The 20836-nt window shown below is 37.8% G+C and overlaps 1 protein-coding gene across 1 annotated transcript in view; it reads right to left on the bottom strand.

Moving 5' to 3' along the window:
• TENM3 (teneurin transmembrane protein 3) overlaps positions 1 to 19570 on the bottom strand; it is a 323623-nt gene extending 304053 nt beyond the window's left edge. The window contains exons 1-2 of the mRNA XM_009891787.1: positions 19339 to 19570; positions 4551 to 4829 (exon numbers count right to left, since the gene is read on the bottom strand). Coding sequence (XP_009890089.1) covers positions 4551 to 4829; positions 19339 to 19570 — 511 coding nt within the window. The remainder of the gene's footprint in view (positions 1 to 4550; positions 4830 to 19338) is intronic.
• Between the last annotated feature and the right edge of the window lie 1266 nt (positions 19571 to 20836).

Here is a 20836-nt window from a genome sequence, read left to right on the forward strand (position 1 = left end):
AACATTAATTCATCAGCTATGTGGCTGGTTTTGATCAGTAGGCTCAGCATTTGGCTAGCAGTTTCCAAGCAGCTCCTACTCAGTAGAGTTCATCTAAGTTTTGCCTTAGCGTAAAGAAGGATGTTAAACAGGTGAAAACGTGTAACACGACTTCCTGAATGATGCGCATTATTTAAGAATGCAGAGTCCAAGTATAAGTTATAGATGTACTGGGTTAGAAAGAACAGATTTCAAATGTCTTGACAAGTATCTTACCAATGCATTTCTTGGTTTTCAGAGATCTGAATGCCAGTAAATTCACCATTCTGGAAGGACAAGAGAGTATTAGGTTCACAAGAATGCTATCTTCAGAAACTGGCTGAAGTTGGAGAGGAAGCAAGCAAGTGCCCACACAGCTGATTGATAAACTGCTATTTTCTCTTTAAGTAAATCCTCAGCAATGTACATTCTACCAGCAATATCTGCTTTTCTCTATCTGTGAAAAATGGGTCTAAGTTTAAAATCATTTATCTAACCAATTCAGAATGACTGCCTGAGGCCATGATCTCATTCTTCTCTCTTCCTTTCTTCTTTTCATTTTGCTACATCCTGACCTCCTCGGGTCTTCTAACAAACCCCCATCAGTGCAAAATTTTCACTAAACAAGAAAACAAGAAAATAAACCCCCACATTCTAGTCCCATCAGAACTATTTTCTGTACACCCAGCTAGTCTTTGTGGCCATGGGCAGAGTCAACTATGTGGCACGCATCTATCCGGAGCGCCCAACACTTTTTCAGAAGCACTGCCAATACTTTCATGTTTTGCTTATTAGCTTTCTGATGTCTCACGAAGTCAGGGACTGCAGTTTAATGGATTTAAGAAGAATTTAAATAAATAAGTGGATTCTAAGATACCTTAAAAATATATTGACCCTTTAAGCAAAAGGGCCATTTGAAGCCTAACTACAACTTCTAGCTCATACTCTGCCAGAATATTTATCAAGTTTAAAAGACAAGCTTTGGTAATCTTAGAACAGCTTAACAACATAAAGTTACTGGCAAGCATGTAAAAGATGGACTGCTTCTGTTTCAAAGCCACAGCTCCTAGAACAACTATTGACATAAATTTCTTGATGCAGCATTTATGAAATAACTTGCAATGGGAATGGAGAAGAAAGCCTGAAGAAGCACATGCGTGCCCAGTGTGCTCCAATTCATACATCATACTGTACGTGACGCTGGTCGGTTGCCCAGATTAACAGATGCAGGTCCTCCTCCGGGGAGGCCGACATGACAAATCTCTCGGAATGTGATGCCAAGAGTCATATACAGAACTTGAATGAGCTCAAAGAAAAATATTTCTCTTCAGAATGATGTACTGAGCAGTAACCTAAAACTTTGATGTGAGAATACATCTACAAACCCTATGTTTAACAGACAGTTCTCATATTTTCTAAAAGAAAAAAATCTGCTGGCATTCATGGTGTGTTATTAGTATACTTCAAATTTTGCAACTTAATCATGTGCAATGTTATTTGTTTAAAGAAACTTCTAACCCTGCCAATATTATTCACAAATTTAAGTTGCTTTTGTAGGATCTTAGAAACATAATGTTGAGACCTCGACAAATAAAAGTTACCATCTTCAACAACTTCCACTTATTCATTGTAATTATGCAACAGAACCTTGAGTTTTGCCTTCCTAAGGGATATGCAGTCCACAACTATTTCAGACAAGCAAATATACACAACGATTACAAGGAAGGAAAGGAAATCATGTTTTGATGCCAAGCTTGTCTTCTTGCCTGATGAGAAAGAAAACGCCAAGTACATTCAACAAATGGTTAATCCTGAGTTCATAAAGCTGTAGGATAAGTCACAGTTCTCATCATCGTGAACCGTCCCATTACCTCCAATAAAGTCTGCTTATGGTAATGGACTATTTAAACAGTGAATAATTTTACTGGGTCAACAGTGGGATTGCTCAAGAACTGAGGCCTTTAGGTGAGGTAAGTACAATCTGGCATTGTGTTTTGTTCATCATAACCTGTTGCTCCTCATCTACCTTAGAGGTAAACATGCTGCATAGAAATGCATTTACCTGTAAAACAGTTCCATCAGAATTCAATTAGGAAGCTTTCACACACAGCAAAGGGGGATGCAGTACAGAGGACTTGTCGTAATTCTAACTTTTGTTTCAAAGCCTTATCAGATTTGTCAGATTTCAACAGTATACTGGCACAGCTATTAACTTCAGGCCATAAATTAACAAAACTCGCACCTGCAGTTTAGTCCTTTGATTAGAACACCTGCGCCTGCCGGGGTGATACGGCTTCCCTGGCTTTAAATTATATTTTCTATTCTACTGTGAGCATGTAACATACTGAGTTCCAACTATGTGTATAAAACTGTTTCGCAGCCAAATCTTCCATGTTCGATGGAAACAAAAATTCAGAGAAAAATACCAAAGAAGATTAAGCTTTTCACGACTTCTATAACATCTCCACTGAAATGGCGACCCATGACATGGTCCGAGTTATATACGTTTCATATCCCTGGGGGACTCTCAAGCCATCAAAATTTCATTAGCCTCACAGCAGTCCCAGTACCTTCTTAAGTTGGACTGCTGGCCTCCCTATCAATAAATAAATCAACTGTAATCCTTTTTAGTGACTAAACTCTTCTTTGAAGTTGTATCAAACATCAGACGTTCCTTGCATAATTTTAACCAGCGCAGAATAATATCTTTTCTAACATATTCACGGTCTTCTTAAACATGAAAAAATAAAATAAAACTCAAACTTTACGCTTATGCAGGAAGTTTTGGCATATGGTAATCAGGCATTTTGCTTTTTTTGAAAATTGTAAATATAAAGTTTACAAAAAAAAGTATACCAAACCTATTGTACTTCTGAAGCAGTCACCTCTTTGGTAAAGTAAAGATATGACTAAGGAAATTGTGTGTGGGTGTGTTTGTGTGTGTGTGTGCACGCGTGCATGTGTATACATAAATACGTATTTTCAAGATCATTAACCCAAAGTTTTACAAAAGACTCCGGAGAATTTGTTTCAGCATAGACCTTTCAAAAGGAAAATCACAGGACTGTTCAACAATGTATTCTAGATTGCTTTGCAGCTGAAGCATCAAGAGTCATCCAACAGAAACTCCACTACCAAAAGGAGGTAGGCAAGTACTCCCATCCTCCTCTTTCAAAACACTCCTCCCACTCCAAACAAGTTTTCCAATATGAGACAAGACACCTGCGAACACTGGGAGTGGTCTCCTCAGGTACCGCGCAGCATTAAGTCCAACACAAAAACGAGGATCCCATCTGAACCAACCGTCTTGCACTGGCATCTTCAGTTAGAATCAGCCACCGGAGGAAAGATGACAAGTATGAATAATACCAAAATATGGCTCTGGTTTTGCCTTCTCAAACTGAAGTTAAAATAATAAATAGGTAGGACTAAACACTATTGCTTGTAGCTTAAAATAAAAGCGCATTTTTTTTAAAAAAAGGATCACCATACATACACACCTACATTGCTGTTTCCCAAAATGTGTTCCAGCTATTGCTGGAGGATAGAAATAAAATTGCTCTGACTTTTGTACAGCTGAGCAGACAGGTTTAACAAATTAATAAAATGACATGTAGACATGCAGGCAATAGCCATCACTAATTTTCATTTTTACTCATTTTTCTTTATTCCTCGTTTGAATTTGGCATATAGAAAGTCATGGAGTTAATAGAACAATCATTTTAATTCTAGTAAAGCTGAAAATCTTCTGCAAATAAAAAGAAGTTAAAGATAAAATGTTTTCTAAGATTTGTGCATTTTAGCATTTAACACCACATTAGGTTCTGTTCATAACCTCAAGTGGAGTTAAAATAATTTTGAAAAGCTTTAAAAATGAATCATTCAATTGTATTAACCTCTTTTCATTTAAACACTAAGCCTTAATACACAATGGTCATACCCCACATCCTACAAAGCTGCTGTTTAGATTTTTTTGCAGATTTTAATTGCACAGTAATCCAGTCCCCCAGGCACATCAAAGGCCACATGTCCCTCTTCACCAGAATTCCAATTGCTCTCATCAACTAGGAAGTTTAAAGCACAATCAAATTCGTTTTCCAATCACATGAGCCCTGTTAATAAGCTATTCTTTGCGTTCATTCATCCATCCATTCGAAGATTCTGCAACTTCTCCAAGATGTCTTGAAGAAGAGTTTTACAATGAAACCTTTGATTGCAAGCTGGCCTTGGGGATCAACTTTATCACCACTTACTTAGCTGTTCCCCAAAGGATAACAGGTGACATGGCCTGAGATAAAACACAGCTAATCTTTTTTGTGATTAAACTCTTTCAAAATTACAGCTAAAACATCATACCCAAAGCTTACATTAGTTAGGACTGATACTGAATATTGACTTTTCTGGGAAGAGGGAAAAAAAAAATAAGGTAAATAATTCAAGGCCATTCCTTTAATGATTTAAAATTACCGAATGTCGACCAAAACAGCAAATAAAACATTGATTTATATATGGGCATATGCATAAGAACTTACCATTTTCACTGTCGGACTTGTTTTCGTGTTCGGTATCAGTCAGCGTGAGGGCTGAGTTGGAACGGCTCGACAGACAGGAACTGCGCCCTGATTTGACCCCCCTGCCCCAAAGTCTCATGGCATGCTCTGGAGACATCACTCCTTCATTTTCAGTATCAGCATCTGACCCTGCACTGATAGAGTAACCTCTGTGGGGGAGCCCCATTTCCGCACAAAATGCCAGTCCTCGACGAGTTGCTGGTTCACAAACTCCTAACTGCCTTAGGGTAAAATTCTGTCCTGATTAGGGGAAAAAAAGATAACAAAAGGTGAGAATTTTTTTTTATTATTATTATTTTTTTAAAGAACCTAAAAGCAAAAACTTTTCATGTGTGAAATTGTCTCAGGTATCACACAAGATGCTTTGTCAAAACTCCACATGTATTACAATCAAGTGGATTCTTTTGTCTCCAGCTCTCTGTAGTGCCCCTTTTCATTCGTACTACACCTTAGCACTGTTTTGTCAACTGCTTAAACACATCAAAAGAGCTCCTGGGTAGGAAAGAAATGTAACAGAACCTCCAAAGTAAGAAAAGCCAATTCAGCACATGAAAGGATTAAAAATAAATGAAAAACTTTTTTTTTTTTTTTATTTTTCAAAGCACGAAAGCAGTAACAAGGTATTTGTCAGGATTATCTTCTCTTTTTTTTCTGTCCTGGTTAGAGGCTAAAGCAACAGGCTATTTTCACTGTATAGATGTCACCTAATGCGGCAATGGAAAAAACTAAATTGGAACCAAACTCACTTTGTCTTTACTGGATTTCTCTGCCATATTTTAATACAGAAATATGAACAAACAAGAACATGGCCACCCGTTACCTGCAAGGACTATGGTAAAGTTCTTATTTTTTGTGTCTCTGTATTTTAAGAAACATGTTAGGCTTTTACTGCTGAAGCAGAGTCTGTGCATTTCAAACAGACTTTTAGCCTCTATTTTGGGGCAGAGCAAGAGACATACGTGAATCCCAAATGATTGTATTAATAAATTAGGTGCAATAAACTCATGACACTTCAATAACTTAAAGTGTCTAAATTATGCGACACTCAAAAATGACTGCCTTTTTAATGGCTGTCTTCATCCTACTTTTATGTCCATAGATTTAAGACATTTTATGATATATTGACACTTGGCAAGCTCATTTGCATGCCTATACCCATAACGCTTTTCCACCCTAGCCCACAGTTATTTCATAGCTCTGGGAAAAAATTAGAACACACATTCAATTTTTTTGTATCTGACAGGCATCCTAATTTCTTCAAAATTAGTCATTTAACATAAAAATACATTAGTAAGATAATTAAAGCTTATAACACAAGAACAGAATCCTATCAATCAGAAAGTAATAGAAATGCAGAAGTGTAAATACAGAAGTGTAAATAATTCCTGAAATATTTAGAGTTAATGTCCTGACCATTGACCTGTTTTAACTGAGACAGTTAATTATTTTATTCCTGTGGTCATATAAAGTTGTCGCTATAAGTTTCTCTGCAGGCAGAACCATAAATTAATTCTGACAATAACTTTCATAAATAATGAAAATCAGTTGCTACAATTAGGTACAAATCAAACTGTATTTATTATGCAGCTGTGAATAAGTATTTGCACAAAACACAGCTGTGGAGGTAAATATAAAAGGAGTAAGCATTTGTACGACTATGTCTGAACAGTGTGAAAGGTATAAGAACAGAGGATTACCATGCACACTGATAGTATCGTGCCATTTTTTAAAGCTGCCATGACATGTGAATTTTCAGGTTTTGTGAGAGTTGAAACTAATCAGAGAAGCAAACAGGCCAAACAAACCGCCCAGTGGTAACAGGATCAGAGCTGAAAGCAGTGAAGTGTCTAAAATGCTTATTATTTTGCTTCTTGGTAACTATATGCTAAGGGTGACAGTCTAGAAAACCGGTTTTATGTGTTTGGTATATTATTACGTGAATCTGCAGTTGCCTAAAGTCGGAATCAAATATAGGAGAAGCTCATGTGCACGTGTGTATGTATACATATGTACCTACACACGCAAGAAGCAGCTAAGGTGTATACACAGTTGCACACACAGTATCTTACTGGTTCTAAGAACAGGATTTTGGGAAGCAAAATGGAAAGGAAAGAGGTATTTTTGACCAAAACCAAGGTTACTTGAGTCAGTAACAAAACTGCCGTTGGCTTCAATGCTACAAGATGCTATGCCTCTGGTCCCTGTAACCTCACGGTGCCGAGATCTGGAGGCGAGGAAGGATGCGGACAGACCCAGGTACTGCCTCTTGAGCCCCAATTAGACCAGCTGCAGCAGCCGAGCATCGCAACCTGCAGCTCCCCGGCCAGCCTGCACCACACAGCCCCGTGCTCCCCGCACTGCGAAAAGGACCTCTTTGCACTCAGGGAATTACTCGGGGAGACGTCGGTGCAGGCATATCAATTTGAAGATACTATTCCCCCCGCTTTTTTTTTCTCTCCTCTTAAGCAAACTATTATTTTTAAGAGAAACTACTTCGGGCATTATATAACAACATCCCCCACCATCACTTCCCAGGAGACTCAGTCACTGGCACAATGTACCACCTACCATCTACTAATGGATTTTATTTTTTTACTTTAAGTTGACAACAGCCTACCTCCACGTAAAATGTTTTCTTCTTTTTTGCCCTCTTATGAATGGTAAGAAAACCAAAATGGCATGCCACAGGGCCAAAACAGAAAAGCGGGGGCGGGTTTGTATCTTGCTCTCATCACATTCAATATATTAGAGCTTTTCACTACACTGAGAAGTTTTACAGCCTAGCCCAGAAATGCTCTAACTGCTTTAGAAACATCAGGCTAAATCATCTTCTGAATTAAAGCTTTCCTAAGAGCTTTACTAAGAGGATTGTACTCTGTGTAAGTTGCCTGCACAAATGAAAAAATAAACCAAACAAAAAACCAAAACAAAACCCACAAAACCCAAACCAAAAAGTTGACATGGAAAAATATGTATTTGTGTAGGAATTTATATCCCAAAGGAAATCATACATACATGATACAAAAGTTGTACATCATCTTAAGATTCCTGAACAATGAAAACTGGAAGTCTTCCAGTATCCAGGGGAAGCTGGATACCGGCTGGGACACAGACATAACGGGCAGCAGAATAATTGGGGGCTTTTACCTGATAATGAAGAATACTCTGAAATAAAAATAAAAATTGAAAAGGAGGTTGTAGGAGCTCAGTGGAAAAAAAAGAGTATGAAGAGAGGATGTTCTCCTTCTTGTGTTCTTAGAGTTTCTAATTAACCTTTCCAGAATTACTTCAATGCGAGGGATTTAATCATCGGTTTCTTACACTATACACACATTTGCAATTTCTCCCACTGACAATAAGTGCCTCAACAGTTCATAAAGACTTAAAAACAACTTGGCAATTGTAATGAACTAATTCCTGAGAAGAAAATGTAGATACAGAATAAACAGATAGGCATAATGTTTTGTGGGTTTTTTCCCTTTCCTTTAAAAAAAAAAAGTATGAAGTGTAAAAGAAAAAAAATGCGAGACATTTCAAGGAGACTTGTTCTGGAGACACCTTTTGGGGCTTTGGACTATTTGGGATGATGTATCATGAAGTTAGGTTTTAAAAACGGACAATAATGCTGTTTACTACCACTCTACCATTAGATACTGCACTTCTCTTGGCTACGAATATCAATTTATGGGTAGCGTAAGGACTGCTGACACCCTCCGTTTGTGCAGACAAGAACAAAATTAATGTAATAACTCTAAAATAACTTTCAGGAGCTTGTGCAGCAATCACTGTTAAAAATACAGCAATTGCCAACAGTAACCATACACATCTATCTGTTACGTTGCAACCACTTTCTGTGTAAGAAATGATCCACAAACAATTGGTGTACTGCCTTAACAGCTTTATTTAAATACATAAAAAGTATACTGACATAATTAATATATATGTTAATGTATATTTTTTTTTTTATAAAGAGAGAGTGTGTGCGTATGTGTATATATATTTCTCTGCCAGAATCACACAGGTTACATTGTCTAGAAACGTAAATGATTTTTTTATTTTAATCAAACACTGCATAAAACCAAGTTTGATGTATGCAGAAATTACGTATTATTTTAGAAAGTCAGAAGTTAACAGCTAGAATTAAATGGAAACTTGCTGTACTCGTGCCACATACGTTTCCCTGGCCTAAACTGGGGAAGTTATTTAAAGACATCCATAATAATTTAAGCTTCAAGTTGGAAATGTTATCTGTGGAAATGGGTTTTTGAAGAGGACTACTAAACAAAAGAAACGGCCCCATGGTTCTTCAGTTGTCAGTCCTTGCTCTAAGTTGGCTATATACTAAATATATATACACAGATATATTCTCTCAAAAGCCATGAAAAGGGGACGGAAACAAAACAGAAGGAATGAACAAAAAATATCCAACAGAGAATTTGTCAGCATCTCCAGACATCAGCACCGTCCTTAGTAATTCATTAACCACTGATAAGTTGACAAGACAGGTTTTAACAACAATAGACTATTGTGGAAAAGAGGGAAAGAAAAAAAAAATCTGAAAATCCTCCAAAGCATCTGCTTAATTAGCATAAAAATACACCCACACCCCTACCTTTTAAACCAGAGGATTTACAGTTTTATTAGAGTGCCTTTGCTGACTTTGTTTTTGTTGTAACAGGATAGACATAGTACCAAAAAGGCAGAGGTCCCAAACCCATCCAAGTCCAGACTCAAAATTCTGTTTAGTTTGGGTCTTGCTTATGTGTCTGATGAAATTTCACGCCATGTCTGCTACATCCTTCACTACTTGTCAGTCCCCTTTCTAATCTAGTCTCCCTTTGTATCTTGCCGCCTTCTATCTGCTTATAACACCTTCGTGCCATTCAAAAATCAAGCCCATTTTCTCTACAATCACTCTGTGATAACACACGACAAAAATACTTATACTAAACTAAGAGAAATTGTGAAACTAAAGCTATACAGATGCAAAAGTATGATCACGGTCCTTAGCAGAACCAATCTTCTTCCTCGCATTTCCGCAATTCCCTATTTAATCCTGATTTTTTTTTTTTTAATTAAAAGAAGTCTCATTATTAAGAAAGCAAATGAGGAAAACTATTTTCCTCAGGTTTTTACTTTCTGTCTGCAGACTACTGCATCCAAACATGTCCTTATAATGCAATGCTTATTATATAAGCTTATTGCATAAGCCGCACTGATGTCAAAGTGTTACTGCAGGGACCACACTGTTTTCTGCTATTTTGGTATGGGAAAAGTACTTCTTTCCTTTTGTGTCCATGTTTAGACACTGTATAGTGGGCATGTTTTTCCTATTTGAAGCTCCTTACCTGGAGCTCATTCTCAATACCTCTGAATACTTTCCGTAGAGCGGAAGCCAGCACACAGCTACACCGCATCTTTGAAATGCTTCATCATTTCTGTACATCCCAGAGCTCAAGACTACTGACCTGATTCAACAGTACCTTGCCTTCCTAACTCATACACATGACAGCTATGAAGGAATAGCTCTGTAAACTGCAACTTGGCCGGCCTGTTCACTTTACTAATTCCTGAAAAATACAGAGTTCAATTATGTGCTATTCAAAGATGGAAAAAGGAGCTTCTTTGTATATAACAACAGGCAGCAAAACTGTCCCTTCCATTCTCAGGGCATTAGCTAGTCACTACAGCACCACTGAGAATACGGGGTAGATGTCACCTGCCTACATGATCAAAGCAGAGCTGGACTGGTTGAATAAGAATTCCACGCAATCCTGTGGGATCTTAAACATCATCTACTTTCAAGTGTCAACTCTAGCTGGTTTCTTAAGGAAAAACATGTAACTTCTTTGTAAATAAAATAATATTTTTTTTTACTGGGGCATTTACTGGGGCACACTTACAAAGGTGGTCCTTTGTAAGGAAAGGTCTTGAGAGGAAGGACATAGAGTTGGAATTAAATGTACAGTAGAATAACGCATTTACTGGAAAGGAAAGGACAAAGATTGTTAAAAAGAAAATAGCAAAATAGAGCCCTATAAAACTCTGATAAGAAGTGTACAAATGCTGTCTCCAGAAGTCAGAATGTTAGGTGGGTAGAATACAATTACAGAGAAGAGAGAATGAGTAATAGATGTGATACCATCCACTCTGTCACACAAATTTCACAATGTACTTGCTAAAAAGGAGTTTTCAAAGCTGCGCTTGCAGAGGTCTGTTTGCTAGGATGCAAGAAATCACAGTGAAGACTGACAAGTAACGAGCTTTGCCTGTGTTAACATTTTTTCTTTCTGATTTGGCATAGTATTTTGTTGTTATTACTTCAGCCTGATTTTTTTTTTGTTTTTGTGAAAATTATCTGTGAAATTTAAACCATCCTAATCCACTGTATCACATTTTCCTCCTGTTTTTAATTCCTGTGTTTTTCTCTTCACTCATCACAACCTTCTTCCTTGTCACCTCTTAATCTCTCTTTCTTGACCTTTCTGCTCTATTCACTTTTCCATCTTAACCTCCTTTTCTTGTCATTACCTGATTTAGAGTGGAGCTGTAAGATTCACATGAAAAACAGTTGCTTCTCCAATATAAGCAGTAAACTACATAATAACAAAGAGCATTAAATTATATTAAATCTTAGCAACTGTGCATATAATTTTCAAGTGCTCATTATTCTGAGCAACCATCAACCACACAGTTCTCCCATTCCTTATGGGCTTTCAAAAGCGTATGGGGAGCTAAGTCATGGTCTTAGTGACTTCTGAAAGGGTTAATGCCACATACTGTCAGTTCTCTGAGCTGCACTTACTGTGCCACTCTTGGTAGAAGAGCTTTACGTAAGATTCAAAACCTGAGACAATTCTAGAAACCCCCATTTTTTTTGGTGGAAAATAAAGTATTTCAAACCTGATATTTAAACATGCCATGTGTTTTTACTAGCATTAAACGACAAAATCACAAGGAGACACTGATTGAAATGCTAGCCTGGGAAAGCTTTTATTTTAAGAAACAGAGCAGAATCGATGCAAATGGAACACAGTATCTTCCTGCCACTGGTTTTCCAAATTACGGTTCAAACATGCAGACTCTTCTGTGCTGTATGGGAGACTCGTAATTTTATTCCCTGCTAGGCTTGAGGGTGGCAGGGGATCTTCAGTACTAATCCACAGACTAGAACATAAGAAGCACTTCTTAATCCAGTATAAGGATAAAGGACTGTTCATCAAGCCCTTCTGAAGTTACCGCAGAGTAAGATTAAAGTCAGCTGAAGATAATTTCACAATTGCACAATTCAAAGCTTCAAGCTACAGCATCAGCAATCATGTTCCAGCAAATGAATTAATAATTTAAACATTACGATTCCAAAATTGGGGATTTTATATAAAAATCTGGTTTTATGACTATGATTACAAAATATACAAACTAAATTAAGAAAAACCAACACAGCTGTCCAGATCATGGGCTGCAAGGAAAAAAAAAGAAAAAAAAAAAAAGAAAGGATTCTGTGGATTTAAAAAAGAAATACAACTCCATGAGTAGCAAGGAACACAAAGTCTTGATCACGACCAGAATGACAGTATAGACATTTTAGGCCTCTATCTTAATCTTTGGATCCTGGGACCAAATCGTCAGCATCTCAGCGTCCATTTATTACAAAATACGAATAAAGCGTAAATTTGATAGATGTGAAAATATGACCCAAGGGTAAGCAATGTAAAGATGATGGATATCCAGTCTGCAAAGAGCCTACAACCACAGATCTGACAGGTATGAACTGCCACATTAAGGTCAGTACGATGCTAATGACATGACATACGTCTTGAAATGGGGGAAAAAGGTGAGGAGGAAGGAGACAACATGAAGAGAAGGATGTAAAATAGATCTCAAGCTCAATGCTATTCCTCCATATGGGGAGGAGAGAAAACTTGCCCATTATTTTGGCCTTTCCACGAGGGAAAGGCATTTCTGCCACTACAAGTGAGCGGATAGACCCACAGAGGGATATGTCTCACAGCATGGTAGAAAACCTGATGAATTCAATAGGCTCTGAAACGGTATAAATAAAAAACCCAACACACCTATTCAGAGTAGCCCCATACGTTTCTATTTGTAGGATTTCATAAACAAGTATCCCACATGCTCTGCAATGCGTGGACAGAATGAGGCGCTCAGAGAATCGCTGTAAGTGCGTGCAAGAAACACCAGAGAATACAGACCCAAGGACTTCCCCAGAGATGAAAACAAGGCCAAAACTCCCTCTCTCACTCACACTGCTCTTAGACTCCCCCAAAAGGGTTTCCATTCTGTAAATCCCCATAATAAATGTAGTGTAGCATTGTCTTAATTTAGATTTTCTAGCAAAATGCCCATTATGCTGAAGACAAGAAAGGATTTATGACTCAGACATATTTATGGCACTGCAAAGCAAAAAAGTAGAAACACAAAACTTGAGGCAAACTTGTTCCCGTGGCTCTGCCATTTCCTCTTTTGGCTTTCGTAAGCTCAGTAACGCTGAGTACTGGCTCTCAAGCCAGTAAGTAGTGACATTTTGCAAACTAATTCCAGAGAGTATCAAGGAGATTTCTGAGGAATTATTCCTATTTTACATCTCTGCTTCACTTTCCACATTTATTTGCCCGTGATGTAATAAGCAATCACTCACAGCTTGGCCTACAGCCCTGACTCTCAGCTCTAAGCATGAAACCAACGGACAGGAGAGACGGGACTTTTCAGCCTCTTTCATTCCTCCCCTCACCCTATCTCTAACCGTACACTTTTCTAGCTTCATTCCCTCCATAGATGTTAACATGCTGAAGGCATCTTTCATAGCCATGCATGTGATCCATTTATCTCCCCAGTCCTCAGTTTAGTTTTTATTATGAACAGGAGCAGCACATACATCTCAGTATATGAGCTATGCAAAGACATAAGAGCAATTACAGACCCTCTAAAGTATCTTCCTTTCCGTGAGGCTGAAAGTCCTTGTGAAGGCCCCTTGCTCACCTTATAAATCCTTAATCATTATGATCAAGAACTTAAGTCTCTTATTTTGCAACTGGACTAGTCAAAGAGAAGGTTTTTCCTCTGTGCACCAAGGCTGTGTAGAAATGCCTGATCAAGCAGTCTACTGCCAATAACCAAGGTTGATTTTTCCCTGGAGAATCACAATTGCCCTTTGTCTCCAGATCCGTAGCTCATCTACAGACCATGACCCACAGGGGGCCAATTTCAACTAGATGAATACCTTAGAGCAAGTGTGCATATCACTGAGCGTGAGCTAAATATACTCCTAATCAAATAAAAGTGAAATGTTTTTCTTAGTACCACTCTGTAGCTAATAGAATAACTTTAAAAGTCAACAGATCCTTATCACCTGGAACCTGAAAACCAATTAACTTCTTATTGTTGCTTTAAGAAGTAACTAGTATAGCAATGAAAGATGATAATATTACTTAGCACTTACAGCGCTTTTCATCTTCAAAGCATTTTGCAAACATAAACTAATTAATCTTCCCAACACGCCTGTGAGGTGGGTAAGTGTTATTATTTCTGTATTACAGAGGGAAAAAAAACCCACCTCTGGCAGAAGGTTATGTGTTTCGCTCAAGGCCACAAAATTATTCAGAACATACTGGCACCGTATGCTGCTTACAGAAGTTACCCACTCAAATTGGGCAGATACTGCAGGTGGCCGTGGTTTAGCATAACAAAAAAAGTATCTGCCACAATGACAATCAGGACACATCTTGTACTGCGGCCAGGAACATAAAACACCAATTCTAATACCTGCCTCAGATTTTGAGAGACGGAGCTTGCCATGTCACTGAATGGTGATTAATTTGCTCATCCGGAGATCACAAAGTCACATATGTTGTTTCATACCTTCTTGTAAATAATCTGCAAAGCAGGCTGATTCAGTTCTATTGAGAAGCACTTGCTCACTCGATAGTCAAAATCAGCTCATCAATAAGGCGAAGGCAGTGGAAGGTCAAAAATGGTCTTACATATCTATCCCTCCACTGCTTCAGAAAGACAAGTTTAAAACTACTTTAAAGTTTTAGGTTTAAAAACTTGACCATTTAAATCCTTTAATCCTACAGTTGACATTTATGGAGACTCAAAAGATTAAACATTTTGCTATCCAAATAACTCATTTTGAGCAGCTAGTATTTAAAAGCAATAGACTTTGGAGACGTATTACATTAGGACAGAAGTTGCAATTAATGTTTCAAGTTTCTGAAGCCTTAAAAATGTATCCCTGACGGTGTTTAATATCTTAAGTAATAAAACAAAACTGTTGAAGCATATATATTACTGTTTCAGGTCCCTCTTTCACTGAAAGGTGAGATTTTTCTAGCGTCTAAATCTAATTGTCACGGGAGTGGCAGCTGAACGACAGCTATGATACATCCGCACATTGTAACGTACTGCACATGGCTTTGCTTTTCAGCAACCTGGTATCAGTGACCCAGCACATTGTGAAGGAAAGAAATTCTTTTTCTTTGCTTGTTTGGTAAGTTCAGCCCCTCTTTTTGCAGCTCCAAGGAGTTATTAGGGCATTTAATCTGATTTAGGCACTTAAGTATTCTGGAAGAGCAAAGGTATAAAACCATGCGCACAAGTACTTTCTCCTGCAAACCTGAAAGGAGGAGCGTGAGAATAAATGGATGTCGAGACTTGGCTGACAATGAATTGTTCTGATTGATAAACACGGTGAACTTATTCTCACTGCCAGCTAGAAAGACCAAATACCTTAACCTGCAGGCTAAACCATAGCTGACTCAAGATTTCAAAAAGTAAAAATTTAACAAAACCCGCACTACCTCAATGAGTCTTCTGTTGGCAAAAGGTGTCCCGCAGCTCAGCTTTTCAATTCACACAGTTCACAAACACTGCTGTGATTATTTTGTATGAAAATATGAACATGCGCAGATGTGCAGTGCACCCTGTCACCTGTGCTCCTGGGTCAAAACCACCCCCTGCTCCTGTGCAAAAACTCACTGACATCACGTGGGGATCACTCTACAGAATCACTATACTGCCCTGCAACAACAAAATTATTTGAAATGGAACAATGGCTACTTAAGAGGCCTTATGTATTCCTGTCTTCCCTGTAACATGTATCTGTTGGTAAATTAAATAGTTTTTGCCTGCCTGTATTTTTCTTGATAAAAAGATTTTCAGTTCTTGTGAGTCCAGGTTTGATTCATGATCTCCTTCAATTTTCATACTGTTATATCATCACTTCTAATTATTTTTTCCAAATGCAATTTTTAAAATACTACTTTTTCTATTTCTACATTCCTTCCCTCCTACTCCATAGTCTTTTCGATATTTTTGCATTGGAGACTGCTATGTACTTTGTATCACTTCACACAGCAGTTTAATTTTGTAAACACAAGAGTTTCTCTCTGTGCAACAGAGAAATTCAACTTTATACAGTCAGCTTTAATCCTGAATTCAGCAAGATACTTGGACATATTCCAAAATACAAGCATTTAGGTTGCTGAATTCAATTAGAGAAGTTGTACATTTAAATCAGGCTGCTCATTATAGTTGGATACTTCAAAGCATAAGAAAATAGGTGTCATCTTCCTCCCTAATACATAAACAGCAAACAATCATATCATCACACCTTGGAAGCAAATAGTCTTTCACGGTGCTTCATCTGTTGTCAAGGATGAAATTACGTATCTTCTCACAGGCTTACCAATTTTTTTTAATCTTACGTAGGGATTAACAACAAAGTGAAAATAAGTAACTAAATTAGAAGTTCTAAAAATAGTAGGCAAAATAATCCTCATCTATAGATTTTAAAACAAAACCCAGTTTTGCAACAGATGAAGGGGCTTGAGAAGAAGGGAAGGAGACCACAGTAAGTCTTACCTCTCATTGATGTTAACTAAAAGCATGTGACCTAGATGAAGTTACAACTTCCTAAACAAGCACACCCACTCCTCCAGTCTTGTCAGCTGGCTTTCAGAGCTAACAACATAATCCCAGTTATATGATAATTTCATGTTCAAATATTTTACTACATGTTTTAAACATCAGGTTTAGAATTACAATGAGAAAGATCAGCATTTTTAGGCTCTTATTTCTATTTATGCAATTCATCTCAAGTAACAGAAATTCAACAGAAGAGGAAAAGGATTCTGTGATTGGAACTGACAATTGGATATCCTCGTCTCCACAAGTAAAGATCTCCTGGGATAAAGCTACCGCTGAACAGAGCACACCCATCTCCCACGGCCGCATCCCTTTCTGAATTCCTACCATGGGATTTTGGGAAGCAGAAAGCACAAAGACGTGTACTGAGACAACTCAGGAAGAAGAGGTGGGAAAGTTCTGATCCATTAGCAGAAAGCTTTGAAGGGCTTTACCCCAAAATATCAGCCTTAAAAACAAGCTGACATTTTTAAATTGCGCCACATTTGAGAGACTCGAGAAACTCACGTAACTGTTCCAGCAGCTTTCCAGTGGACACTGGAAACTTGCTATTGTTATTTTACACAGACTGGGCAAAAAAAGCGAAGGACTGGTCATGATTAATTTTAAAAATTAATTTCCAATTAAAGGTATTTATTAAAGCTTGCATTTTTTGCTTATAGATTTATTTCCTGTTGATTTAGCAGGCTAGAATGTAATTAGACTGTCAACAAAGCCACATATCTGCACTCTATTTCTAGACAGAGGGGAAAAAATAAATACAGGGAAGCGTGTTTTATATATTATTTAAAAACCCTTGGAATGACCTTGAAACCTTTTCCACAAAATGCTTCCAATGCCAGAAGCAGTAAATTCTCTCAGTCAAAGATGAATCAAAGAAACACACTATCTAAGACTGCAAAACAAGCCCTTTATAACCTGACCCTATCAAACCTGCAGGTGGTCCCCAAAGGTGCTAAACCAGCACACATTAGAGGAAGCCAATAAGCCATACAAAAAGAATTGAAAGGACAATGAGGAAAATCAAACGGGCACAGATGACAGTGCTGAGACCACTGAAAGGTGAAGACGACACTACACATCCCAGACTGCCATTTTAGGCCTATAGATGTGTAATTTATTGCATATTGGGCAGTAGATATTAGCTAAATATTATGTGCTTTTCTGAAGAAAATGAAGAGGAAAAAAACCCCAATCCCCAGCGCACCACCATATGTGACACGCCAGACTATATAACTTCTTGCACTTCCTTATTGCTTTTTAAAAAGAACAGTACTCTATTCAGGCAGTAGTTTATGAATTCATTAAATAAATGGTGCCTATTTTGATATAATTTTGTCACTAGTACTAATAAAGTGCCTACTGTACTGTTCTTGGAAAACTTCCTCTTGATTTTACCTCAAAGTAATGAGATCAAGGTGACTAATGACTTAAAGTCACTTAGAAAGTAGTGATGACCTGAAGTTTCAACACATCACAGAAACTAAAAATACACAGCAGAAAGCAGACAGACTACAGTAGCAGCAAGCCTCAATTACATAAGCCTAAGAGAAATATTTTTGTTTCCCTTGCAAACATTTGTAGGCAAAAAAGCCAACACCATCTGCCCAGCTCTAATTCTAATGTAAAGTTATTCTATTTGGAACAAAGAAAAAGCACCAATGGGGAAAATATTTTTAAACATTTATAAAGTTAAAACCAAGGACTTCCTCACAAGGAGGAAGCTTTCTTTTTCTACCCCTAAATCTATTTTTTGTTTCCTCATAAAAGAGAAGATAGCTTTATACAGAAGACTGAGGTGTAGATTCACACAGCTCTAGTTTTATCGTTTTAGATAGCTGGGCCGCAGTACTCCATACATTTCATAAATTTTGTTTTTTTCTTTCTCCTTATATTAAGTAGTTTAGTTTGGAATTGACACTTCTACACTTCCACGAGACTACAAATTTGAATCCAAGGGTGATGATTGAACCCAAGTGTTTAACCCTAACTGGAGCCAAGTGCAACCTCCCAGAATCACTGGGGTCCAAAGGGATCTCTTGAGATCATCTAGTCCAAACCCTCTGCTCAAGTATGGTCAGCTACAGCAAGTCGACCAGGACCATATCCAGTCAGGTTCTGAGCATCTCCGCAGATATTTAGATCTCTCACGTCTCTCCAGTCCTGGACTCAGAAATTCAACAGTTAGCTCTAGCAACCTGTCAGCATCTGGTGAGATATCATACATATCCACTAAAAAATTCCCCCAACAAACCCAAATGTACATTTCTCTGTTACAGCCCTTGTGAGCTAAAAGATAAAGGCACTGAGCTAACGCATTATTCATACGCTCATCCACACATACTATGTTTCCCCAAAGCTGTTCACAGGGTGGGCCTTCTTGGAACAGTTGTATTTGCTTATTTTGATTCATTTTGAAGCTATTTACATTTTAGGTACACTGGAGTGGCAAACTTTTGGGCAATCTGTTAATGGGTTGAATTTATGCTGGGGGTCTAGTTTTTAAACTGTAAGGCCTGAATACTTCACACTTGAGTCTGCAATGTTGTCCCTGATCCATTGCCCAACACAGGCCATTTACTTAACTTTCCTGTGCATCATATATTATTTATTTCAAAGATGGCACATACTGCTTTCCCATCTTTGTAAACCATTTAGGGAGATAAAAGTGAAGTGTACTATGTGTGCAGAGTATTACTAAAACTGATGAAACTGGCGTAATAACATACTCTTTGCGCAGCAAGAATGCTTTGTTACTTGGTACTAATGAATTATACACTCTGAATTAAAACATCTTGCCTACCTTGTCTGGAATACTCATCTGCTTCTCTGTGGACCAAGTCTTTTACCCGATTTCCATACAGCAACCTAGAGGAATCATGATCAAAAGCTTTCAAGGTTTCACTGGAGCTGTAAGACTTCTGCGTAGGCACTCTGCACTCCTCATTTTCTGCGGAAGAATTTGTATAGCGCCGTTCCTTGTCCCGTCTGCTCTTTGTCAGGGAGCAATAAGGCCTACGTTCTTTCACATCCATACTTCATTCCTTCTCTGTGCACATCAGTCCAGCTTATTTGGAAGTCTTCTCTACATTCAGCTTACATTCACCTATAACAAAATTAGAAAGACAACCGCTGATGTGTTACAATGTTCTCTAATTGCTGCGATTGCTTCCCAACTGTCTGGAAGAGGAAGATCTGATCAACGATGGGCAAGGCGCACTTCCGTAATGTTTGCAAGACTTCCCAGAATTTCATGCTCGAGCTACCCTGATCAAAAAAATTAGCAAAGAAATTCTTGTGAACAACACCACAATACTTCTCATTTTTATACAACAGATTAGAAGATCAAAAGCAGACTGAGAACTGGGTGGAAAAAACATAGCTTTTCAGCTTTAAGAACACGTTACTCGCCTACAGTCTATCTGTAGGTAAGTTGTTTTCTCTTTTTCTGAGAAGGATGCATCCTTTAATGGCAAGTCTGACTTCAACCTGCTTGTCAGAAACTTCTGATTTTAATGCCTGTTTTTTGTATGCAGACTTCTATAACTTTTTATTGTCAATTCTGTTCTAAAAAATTATTCTTAACAAGAACGCATACACATAATTTCACAGCAAGCTACCAAAACTTCACAGGTGATATGCAGGAAGACTTCTCCGAGGCAGTATGTTCTATATAACTTGTGCTAGAAAGCAAGTAACTATTTGATTTGTAAATGACAGTCAGAATACTGTTTCCTTCCCTCAAGTTTTTAAGGAATATTACAGTAAGAATCTTATTTCTATTGCTATTTACTTTTCTTTAGTGTTTCATTCCACTATATATTCAAAACAAGGCTTCCCAGTTTCATGTCTTGGGTCCTGCACACTTAACCAAACATCTACATTTCTGACAGTGTAAGAAATAGTTTGGAAATTTTGCTTTCATTTTTTAAAGAAAAGTGATAAGATAAAGAATATAATTCGTGTCTTTAAGCAGCTGACAAAACTTCTAAATGAAGAACAGTTCAGATTATGTTAACACTTTGCAACTGCACCTCTTAACCCAGGCCTTGATATTTCTGTTTAACACCTTATATATTAGGGTTCTCTCCTTTGCCTCAAGGAGAACTTTCTCCTGGGCGTTCCCCTCAATTTAAAGTACTTAAATACCACAACTGATTATTTTACAAAGTACTATCAGTCGAGCCCTTTGTGATGTAAAATTAAAATGACAGTTGTCATAGTTTAACCCCAGCTGGCTGCTAGGACCATGCAGCCACTTGCTCACTCCCCCCATGTTGGGATGGGGGAGAGAATCGGAA

This window comes from Charadrius vociferus, unplaced genomic scaffold, assembly GCF_000708025.1.
Source record: "Charadrius vociferus isolate BGI_N301 unplaced genomic scaffold, ASM70802v2 scaffold478, whole genome shotgun sequence".
NCBI lineage: Eukaryota > Metazoa > Chordata > Aves > Charadriiformes > Charadriidae > Charadrius > Charadrius vociferus.